The 11441-nt window shown below is 42.1% G+C and overlaps 1 protein-coding gene across 1 annotated transcript in view; it reads left to right on the top strand.

Moving 5' to 3' along the window:
• LOC124282778 (cytochrome P450 3A5-like) overlaps positions 1-11441 on the top strand; it is a 51312-nt gene that overhangs the window by 31223 nt on the left and 8648 nt on the right. Inside the window, exons 4-7 of the mRNA XM_046718807.1 lie at positions 9047-9143; positions 9429-9545; positions 9641-9729; positions 10690-10838. Coding sequence (XP_046574763.1) covers positions 9047-9143; positions 9429-9545; positions 9641-9729; positions 10690-10838 — 452 coding nt within the window. The remainder of the gene's footprint in view (positions 1-9046; positions 9144-9428; positions 9546-9640; positions 9730-10689; positions 10839-11441) is intronic.

Raw genomic sequence — 11441 nt, 5'->3', positions numbered from 1 at the left:
ATTGGAAACTTCCTCACAATATCGATCACCGGATTGTGTGGTCCAGACTGGATTACAATGACAGTGAGTGTGGTAATACGTCGTTTTTAGTAATATTCCAGCAGGGGACACCAGAAATAGGCTTCACACATTGTACCCATGTGGGGAATCGAACCCGGATCTTCAGAGTGACGAGCGAACGCTTTAACCACTAGGCTACGACCACCTACCACACCACCTACCACACCACCCACCCCGACTGGATTAAATCCAGGCCGCCGTTATATGGTTGGAGTATTGCCGAGTGTTAAGATAGAGAACCAAACATACAAATTAAGAATAACAATTATGCATGCACACATGAGGGTGACTTCGATCATATGACATTCTCAAAGTCTCTGTCATACTCCCGTTTATGTATGATTTAAACCAAGGGGAGATAAGCCCGACGGATCTACATACCCGTATACTTTACCATACTGTTTGAAGTGCTTGTGGTCAAAGTCCAGACCCTGTAACAGTGAGTGAGTATGCTTTTAAGCCGCTTTTAACATTATTCCAGCAATATCTCGGCGAGGACTCCAGAAATAGGCTTCACACATTGTACCCATGTGGGGAATCGAAACCGGGTCTTCAGCGTGACGAGCGAACGCTTTAACCACTAGGCTACCCCACCGTCCCCGACCCTGTAACAAGATGCCATCTTTGATATGTATCTTTCAAATGAAAACATTGACAATCATCAACATGCAGGTGAAAATGTCAAAATGGCCTGTATTGTATTTTGTCGAGACATGTATCATATATTACATCCCGAACAAAAGTAGTTTGGTGTCACGGATGTTTTGGGGGGATAATATTTGTATTGATGACTCAGCATACAAATTTATTCATGTTCTCTAACATATTCAGAATAGGAATATCATACTTATATATCCAAGAGAGTTTTACTTTTGATGCAATCTGGGGTTTTAAGTCAAAGTGAACGATGAACCTTATTGTTCTTTTCTAAGAAGGTATGTTTGAGATTAAACTTGAGCTCACGTGCTGAATTATTTGATGGAAGTTCCCAATATAAATCACAGGCTCCGGACCAGGAATACCAGCATCCTTGAACAAACGGTTCCTCTTCTTTCCATATCTGAACATAATAGAGATCCGGATTAGAAGTGGCATCAACCTCATGATTTTCGTAAGAAGCGAAAAACGGGATTGGGTGGTCAGGCTCGCTTACTTGGTTGACTGACTGACTGACTGAGTTTGGTTTTACGCCGCTTTTAGCAATATTCCAGCAACATCACGACGGGAAGCACCAGAAATGGGCTTCACACATTGTACCAATGTGGGGATTCGAACCCGGGTCTTCGGCGTGACGAGCCAACGCTTTAACCACTCGGCTACCCCACCGCCCCTACTTGGTTGACACATGACATCGTATCCCATTGTGTAGATCGACATGCATGATATTGTTCACTAGATTGTCTGGTCCAGGCACAATTATTTACAAACCACCGTCATATAGCTGGAATAATTCTAAGTGCGGCGTTAAACAACAATCAAACAAATCTAAAAGTGACGTCAACAGTTTGAAGCAAACTTAAGTAGGTGCTTATTAAATGCCCCCTTTCTAAAATCTGAATGCAGCAAAACGGCCTTCACCTTCTGACATTTAATGCGGCAGTGAAGGTCGTCCCTCTATTTTCTGTCTTGGTTATTTACGACGGTGTGTTACCCTGACAATAGTCAACAAATCTTATTGGTGGATCAGTTATCCAATAATTTTACTTACACATAAATCAGAAACAAAACCGATATCCACAGAATCCATGTGGGAGAGATGTCAACACAGCCGAGTATCTCCATCAGGAAGTGTCTCCAGGAAAACAATGGGCTTCCAAAACAACACCGAGATCAGTCTGCTCTTGGTGATTGACGAAAAATAAACTGACGTTATTGGGATCCACTCAGTGACGTGCATCCAATGTCATGTCAGATAAAATTCGGGTTCCGCGCTCAAGACAGAGTTTGGTTGGTCACGTTTGGTCTTCCCTGGGAGATTCGCTCGCAAGATAGCGAAAAGGGGAGTGTCTCAAAACGTTTTAGATGCATTAAAGGTCCATCCACAGTAACTGTTATGCGGGGAATAGGAAATGGGTCTGTCAGATTTCGTTTCAGGTTTGTAAAGTTTAAACTGTTTGATATTTCTTTGTGAAACATAACTGGTGCCTGTTTATTTTTATGTGCGTTTAAAGGGAAACCAGTTGGGACCACGATTTAACTGAGGGTGTTGATTTCTTTCTTATGTTGTTTCATCTACCAAGTCAGCCAGCCTGACGTCTAGATCCCGTTAGTCGCCTCTCATGACAAGCATATGGGTTGCTCGTAACCAACTCAAACTTAACCGGAGTAGCACACGTAGCTACTGACACATGCCTCCGATGGCGCACACACACAAACACACGGGTCACGCGCGCGCACGCACGCACGCACGCACGTTGCTAATATAAGAGCTTTGAAAATTGATCTCGACGTGAATATCCATGATACCCCACAGTGTCAGGTGAGTAGGTGAGAGAGTGAGAATGGTTTTACGCCGCTTTTATCAACATTCCAGTAATATCACGGCGGGTGACATAAGATGTGGGCTTCACGCATTATACCCATTGGAAAACTGAACCCGGGTCTTCGGCGTGACGACCAAATGCTTAACCCACTAAGCTACGCACCCGACCGCCCCTTGTCGAGTGAGTGAATGGTGTGTGTCGCCGCAGTCAGCAATACTCCCCATGTATTAAGACGTCCCATCAGTAACATGGTGTGGGTCACGTTAAGGGATGACAAAGTTCCCATCTTCTATGTATGTTTCAGTGAGTATCATTTTGCAGATCTCTTGGGCAAAAATAGCCTGTATCATATTATCAGTCCTTCTATTTGTTGTGACAGGCCCCAGGCTTATTACAAATACATGAATAGAGCATGCGTAGGTATTGTGCACAAGCCTAGATGAACACATATCCCTTTCTATTAAACAGAGACCATATACCTGTATATGGTCTCTGTATTAAATGAGGGGCGGTGGGGTAGCCTAGTGGTTAATGCGTTCGCTCGTCACGCTGAAGACCCCATATGAGCACAATGTCTGAAACCCATTTGTGGTGTCCCCCGCCGTGATACTGCTGGAATGCTAAAAGCGGCGTAAAACCCAACTCACTCTACGCATGTTAAATACATGTTGCGTACATGCACACAATGTACGTATAGCTATACCAATATGTATAAGATGCAACACGACTTCAAACTGGGGTGTTTCATCCAAATCATGAACTGTAAAGTTACCATTTCCTAATTCCTTTTCAAAACCAGAGACTACCCCAGCCCATGATTCCAGCCCCAGACCCCACCCCAGGTTTTACAGTATGGCGTCAAGGACTAGCCGTCTGTGCTTGTGACACGACCTCTTTACAATTTGTTATCATGCACACGGCCATTACCTTTTGATAGTGTTTTGAAATGAACATATTTTACTGAAAAAAGTTCATAGTAAAAAAAATAATAATAATGAAATGGAGCCCTGAAGCTGAGGAAATCTAGACTTGCCACATTTTCTAGACTTGTGTGGGCTTTCTTGGATATATTTGCTTCAGGGTCTGTACGACAGACTACTGTAGAGGCTGTGCGCCTAGAAATTGACCAAGGGCTTGTAACGCTAAAAACTGCCATCAATGTATTTACTTTCACTAAAGACCCCGTCAGTGACAGTATATCCCTTGATGGCAGTTTTTAGCGTTACATGCCCCTGTGGAAACAATTGTCAGTAAATCTCATTAGTATATAAGTGATCCAACAATTTTATTTACTCAGAAATCAGAAACAAAACCGATATCCACAGAATCCATGTTGGAGAGATGTCAACACAGCCGAGTATCTCCATCAGGAAAAGTCTCCAGGAAAACCAATCGGCTACTTAAACAACCCCGAGGAGACAGGCCTGACAGTGATGATTCACGAACCCAAAACTGCAGCAGTGCCGCTGCGCCTGTTGGGTGGATACACCTGACCAGCTGGGTTAAATCAGGGATAATCTACGTCTTCTATTCTCCCTGGTTAAATGTACCGAATGTAATCTGAGCGATAATATGGTTTGCAAGGTCCTTGGAATAATTGTATCAAAAGGTTTTAAGTATAGGTGAGACAAGTACTTGATGCTATACACGATTAGACACCAAAGGTTTTGTCTGGATTGTGTAAAAAAACCCAAACAAACCCATGTTATCCGAGCAACAATTGCTTACCTGATCGCGACAAAACGTTTTACTTGTATTTAAGTTGTGCAGTGGGCCAAAGGGTTCAGCCTGGTTTCCTGCCATGGCGCTTCACTTACCCGGCTAGAACTGCTCAGTGGCGGCCTTCACGCTAGGCACACAACCATTTCTTGAAAATATTTTATGTATAGGAGAAAGTCCGAGTATCTGTCCATTCCTGAAAGGTATTCGTCTAGTTATGATAAATTTCATTTAGTAACCAGAAAACTATTTCATATTTAATGACCTTAAATATCAGAACATTGAGCCAATGACAAACCCTATCATTAAACACCATTGAGAAGGATCTGTAGAGGTGTCAAAATTTGTTTATATACTCAATGTCAAAAGTTTTGTGACGCACAAACAACAAACAGAATCAATGTTAAACGTTTTAGTGATATTACAAGGAAAGACAAATGTTTCAAGGTACGGTAACGATCAACAGTCCATAAGAACAACGCATCTGGTATATGAGTGAGTGAATTTAGTTTTACGCCGCATTTAGCAATATTCCAGCAATATCACGGCGGGAGACACCAAATATGAGTTTCCTATTGTACCCACGTGGAGATTCGCGCCCGTAGATTCGGGTGGTAGGTCGGGGGCAAATGAGGGGATCTTACGGGTCAGGGAAACGCTTGACATTGTTCCGATTAAGATACTACTGTACAGCTCAAACAACGTGTAGTCTGGTGTTATCGTGCTGGTGGCGGTCTGTAAATAATCGAGTCTCGACCAGACACTCCCGAGATCAACATAATGAGAATCGATGTCAACCACATCAACGAGCCAGACCACCCGATCCCATTAATCGCCTCTTATGACAAGCATGGGTTGCTTAAGACCAAATCTAACCCAGATCTACAAGGAGTTGCACACGTTGGGCAATTACTGTAGAAGAGCGAGTACTGTAGAAGCCTGAAAAATAGGACAACATGTGCGGTTGACCAGTCGTACTGGTGTGAATTGTAACTCTTTTATATTGAACTTATCAAACCACACTGCCTTTGTACCTTTAACACTCAGACACAACAGACAGACTAAGAGGGGGGATCTTGCCGTTCCAAACAAACTGTAAATATACAATTTGGAGCGATTCTAACGTAAGGTATTGCGAGGTTTGGAACCCATACACATATATTAATTACACTTCAAACTCGAGAATCAATATTCCGTTATCTTCATATCCAGAGTCTCGATCCACAAACCGTTTGTAGAGCTACGACATTTGGAAGCCTGTGATAATCTATAGAGTTACGACAGGTCGTAACGTTACGAACGCTTTGCGGATCGGGACCCTGACACTTTTACACATCTGTCCAAGATTGACCTTGTTGGGGGCTGATTCTGTACTATCCAACGTTTTTTGACTGTTCTATAACATCAATACTGCTGCTAATGATTTAGACTTCAGTTGTATTTCAGCCACTGTTTCACGTTAAACACTTCGTGGTGAAGGTATTAATTTGTCTGACTTGTTTGACTGTCATTTCTCTTATCAGTGACAGCACTGAACCTCGCCCCATGTTTTTATCAAATGCGACGCCAAACAATGCACGACCATTTCGTACTTTATGTCCAGACAATCCCGGTTAAGGGCTGTTGTCAGACTTCAATAACCCGCTGAATTCGTGTAGAAAATGACTCAGTCGACAAGTTCTTGCTTTACGGTTTGATAGTCCTCGTTTAGGTCTACACGCACTGCTCTATGATCCCCGGAATGCGTTTATACAATGATACAACTACATGTGGTCTGTTTGGGGTGACCCTCCGACCACAGTCCACGTGAAGTAAAACATCGTTTCGCTGATTTCGCCAGACAATTTTTATTTTACAGAAATACTGAACAATTTTGTGCTATTGCCAATGTTTAAATACGTTAGATCACTCGGACTTTGGTGTCTAGTCGCGTCTGGGTCATCAAGCACTGATCTAACCTGTACCTAAACCGTTTTGATACAATTTCCATAAACCGTTTTGATACAGTCCCCATGAGCGAGCCGAGCCATAATCGCTCAGGTGGCATAGGGGGTGCATTTAACCAGGGATAATCTACCTTATATAGTCTCCCTGATTTAACCCAGCAGATCAGGTATCAGCCTACAGCGCGCAGCAAAACTTTCACTGAACGTCACTAGCGGCACTTTGTTGTTCGGGAACCAGCACTAGGACACTGTTCTTCGTTGAGCTGTTTCATGGTTGTTGTTTTTCTCGGAAAAGTACGATTTGCCTGGAGACACTTCCTGATGGAGATTCTCGGCTTTGTTGATATCTCTCCAACATGGATTCTGTGGATAGCGGTTTTGTTTCTGATTTATGCGTAAGTAAAATTATTGGATAACTGATTCACTTATGAGCTTTAATGAATATTGACAGGATATCATTCCTTCTAAAGACAGCTCCACAGTGACAAGACAGGCATTGTTTGACAAGGTCAAGGCCGTTAGCCTGTCAAGAAATGTCAAAGGGGTCATATCACAAGCACGGATGCATTTTTGCCTCAAATTGTGAAAGTGAAAAAGGTACAATGTCAATAAATGTACTTTAGTGAATCAGTTTCTTCCTTTTTATTCATTAATATATTTATGTGACATCGTATTCTAGAAGAAAATGCCCCCGTTTATTGTGTAAATGAAATGTAGAGGGTGGTGCTGGTGAGGGGTGGGGTGTGAGGGAATAAAGTGGAGACAAACTGCACAGTTTAAAGCCCAAAGGGAGTGAAGGGTGTGAATTGTGAATGCTTGATTAGTGTTATTTATTCTTGATTCAGATGTTATTTGGAAGTGAGGTGAGGTGAAGTGGGGTTTAACGTCGCACTTAAGAATATTTCGCTCATATGAGTAAGTGAGTTTAGTTTTACGTCGCACTCAGCAATATTCCAGCCATATGGCGGCGGTCTGTAAATAATCGAGTAAGTACCAGACAATCCAGTGATCAACATCATGAGCATTGATCTGCGCAATTGGGCGCTCATATGACGACGTGCATGAGTGTGTATCTGTGCTGGTTTTGTAGTGCTAGCTCACTGAGATACCATGACGCATTTATACATGAATACCCCACTCAGACACATATTGACTCCGAGCCGACCAGTCTTTGTTGTATGTACCCATTAATGCCGATCGGCAGGCAGGGACCAACAAGTACCATATTTTAACGTCTTTTGGTATGACGCTTTATCGGAATTCATATTGAAGTCAGTACAAATATATCTCCAAATAAACATGCACTGGTTTATAATAAGAAAGAGATAGTTGACTAAACTCCTTTCTTATGGCCTCCACACATAAAGGATCTGATATCTGTAAGTTTCTGTTGTAATGGTTATCTCATTTAACCACTGTGAGATACGTTCATCTGAATTAAGACCTAAAGTTAATATTACAAAAACCTCTTAACGTTTTCCTTCTTATGAAAAAGTTTGTTACTAATATTCGATGGATATTTGTTTCAAAAGTACAAATCATTTTCGTAAAATGAAGTATCATATTGCAGCTGACTTGGCAATACCTAACTTTGTTATCTGAATTTGTCTTACATTATGTTCAGATATGGAAAGAAGAGGAACCGTTTGTTCAAGGATGCTGGTATTCCTGGTCCGGAGCCTGTGATTTATATCGGGAACTTCCATCAGTTTGTTTTAAAGGTGAGATCATAGTTTAATCTCGATTAGACCGTCTTCAAACGTAATGGTTGTGAATATTATTTGCCCGAAAGAATAGTAAGGTTCGTAGCTCACATTTACATCGTATTCTTGCTTCTCATTACAAGTTGATGAATGTCGTGGAAACTATTTTCTTGTATTTTAACATATACACTAACAAAGATTCAAATAACTCAGGGGGGCGGTGGGGTAGCCTAGTGGTTAAAGCGTCCGCTCGTCACGCCGAAGACCCGGTTTCGATTCTCCACATGGGTACAATGTGTGAAGCCCATTTCTGGTGTACCCCACCGTGATATTGCTGATATATTGCTAAAAGCCGCATAAAACTAAGCTCACTCACTCCTTGTTACAGGGTCCGAACAACAAAGACTGGGAGAAGTATGGTAAAGTATTCGGGTATGTCCTCTTTCGGTGTTATATCTTTAGGTTTAAATTCTAACGGAATGGGACCATGGCAGCCCTGTTGAAAATGCCATAGATTCCGCTTAGTTATTCTACTGTTTGTGCTTTTGTGACTTTCAATCTGGGGCGGTGGGGTAGCCTAGTGGTTAAAGCGTTGGCTCGTCACGCCGAAGACCCGGGTTCGAATCCCCACATGGGTACAATGTGTGAAGCCCATTTCTGGTGTCCCCCGCTGTGATGTTGCTGGAATATTGCTAAAAGCCGCGTAAATCCAAAGTCAAGTCAGACTATCAAGCTATCGATTTCCACAAGCATCGAATATGCCCTTAATAACAGAGATATTGACGGCGCTCAAAATGGCCTTAAACTCTACTCCCTCCCTTGCTCATTATTTTAGACTAAATGATGCCACCCATGACGTGTTGTTCTCTTTCAGTTGTACCACCACTTGTTCGTGTATTATAATGTATGTATTGTTTTTTATTTGTTTATTTGAAACCGCTCAATAGTCCAGCTTCATGGCGAAGGCCTTTGAATAATCGAGCCTTGTCAAGATAAACCTGTGGTCGATAGTGAGAGCAACGGTCAAGATTGTCGGTTAAGGTTGATATTAATCGATCATACTGAAAGTTTCTCCTTCACGTACTCAATATTAAGCCTAAAGAAGCACCATACGATTTTGATGTTGTCTTTCAAGGATTTTTCTTGGTGGACTACCGATGATCACTGTGACGGACCCGGAAATTGCAAAAGAGATCTTGATCAAGGATTTCCAGCACTTTACAGACAGAACAGTCAGTATATCCTTATCTGAGCTCTCTCTCTCTCTCTCTCTCTCTCTCTCTCTCTCTCTCTCTCTCTCTCTCTCTCTCTCTCTCTCTCTCTCTCTCTCTCTCTCTCTCTCTCTCTCTCTCTCTCTCTCTCTCTCATCTCTGTCTCGGGGCGGCGGGGTAGCCTAGTGGTTAAAGCGTTCACTCGTCACGCCGAAGACCCGTGTTCGATTCATCACATCAGAACGCATCGTGAATGGAATAATCACATACTCACTTTTACATACATAATGTTTGATAACATTACAGAATCTTGACCTAGACAACTACCCAGTGGACAAAAGTCTCCTCCTTGAGAAAGGCACCAACTGGAAACGAATCAGGAATATTGTAACGCCAACATTTAGTGGCTCCAAACTTCGTCTGGTAAGAATATTTTCAGTTATGTATTTATTCCCGATTTTTTCAGCACGTGAAGAGAAACGAATATTTTACAAGTATTTTCTGAAATTGTATTTCAGATGTGCGACCGAATAGATCAATGCGCCTGTATACTTACAAATAACTTTGTTAAGGCGGCAGAATCAAACCAAAGTATTGATGTCAAACGGTAAGTCTTTACTTCTCTCAACCATGTATTTATCATGTCATATCTAGGCGGGGTGGTTGGGTAGCCTAGCGGTTCAGGCTTTCGATTGCCCACATGGGTACAATGTGTGTAGCCCATTTCTGGTGGCCCCCGCCGTGATATTGCTGGAATATTGCTAAAAGCGGCGTGAAACCCAACTCACCCATATCTAGGTGTAGTGTAACACTCGTGTCCAAATAGTTCAATATCATTAACGACACAACATCTGACTTCTCATATATTTGGGGTCATCAATCTTAACCTCTGACAGCAGACTGCTTCATGAACACGTTTACCTTCTGTGTGACCATGATGGTCAGACTGGCTGACATGGTTGACACGTCATCGTATCCCAGTTGCGTAGATCGATACTCATGCTATTGGTCACTGCTCGATTATGTACAGACTGTCGTCATATAGCTGGAATATCTCTGAGTGATGCGTTAAACAACAAACAAACACATGAAAGTAACAGCCAGAAAATCGGGAACTACTTATCAGTTTGGATGATCTTTTGACCTTTTCTAACAGTCAAGTATCTATGTTTGTATAAAATATATATGGGAGTAAACTACTAGCAGAGAGGAGCGCGCAGCCCACGCCCATCCATGTGTTATATTTCAATAAATCCATTCACGCAGTCGGCGATTATGCGTCGAAACGGCCTCCTTGCAAGCGTGGTAAAACACCGGGTAAATTGCGCTTTCCCGCTTATTCAAGGGTGCCTTGTAAACAACCAATCCCTTGCAAGCGATCGAATCTGGACCAGACAATCCAGTGACCAACAGCATGAGCATCGATCTACGCAACTGGCATACACTGACGTGTGTCAATAAAATCAGAGAGCGATCACGGCTTGCTACGATTCCATGGCGTAGTGACGTCACGAGTGTATTTTGTGTTGTAAGGAAAGCACAATGAAATATATCTACTCCGTTCCAGCTACTTTGGTGCATTCACAATGGACGCCATATCAAGCACAGCTTTTGGGATCGAAGTGGATTCCCAAAGTGACTTCAAAAATGCTTTTGTTGAGGAGGCAAAGACGTTCTTTGGGGAAGGAATCCAAAACCCTCTCGTCGTGATTGTTAGTAAGTGAATAGTGTGTTGTGCTAATTGTGGTTTCCTCTAGTCGTAGCTCAGGATATGAGACGTTTGATCATGTGTCTACTGAATGTACAACGGCAGCGTACGTCTGGACTGTTTAGAAACCAAGATCCACAGTTCACAAATGTATTGGGGGTGAGGTAGCCTAGTGGTTAAAACTTACGCTCGTCATGCTAAAGACCCGGATTTGATTCCTCACATGAGTACAATGTGTGAAGCCTACTTTTGGCGTTCCTCGCCACGATATTGCTGGAATATTGATAGAAGCGGCGTAAATCCATACTCACTCACTACTATAATGATTTTAAGTAATGACATATCTTACAACACATTCTTTGAAAATTTCTCTCAAATACCTTCGCAGTGTTTTCACAAAAATATCTAAAAATACAAAGTGTGATATCAAGAACAAAACAGGAATTCGCTGAATAAATATTTGAAAAGTCCAGGGAACAAATATAAAAGTGTATCCCCAAAATCTATTTTATAGCGTTTACAATGATGATTCACCACAAGCAACTCCAGTGGCCTTGGAAGCTCGTCATTTTAATTGTGTTATTGAATAATTGCTGTTAAATTTGAATTTA

The sequence above is a fragment of the Haliotis rubra genome, unplaced genomic scaffold (genome assembly GCF_003918875.1).
Source record: "Haliotis rubra isolate DU_JTF1 unplaced genomic scaffold, ASM391887v1 Scf303, whole genome shotgun sequence".
Classification (NCBI taxonomy): Eukaryota; Metazoa; Mollusca; class Gastropoda; order Lepetellida; family Haliotidae; genus Haliotis; species Haliotis rubra.
Note: the sequence above shows the minus strand (reverse complement) of the source record. Positions and strands in the feature narration are given on the sequence as shown.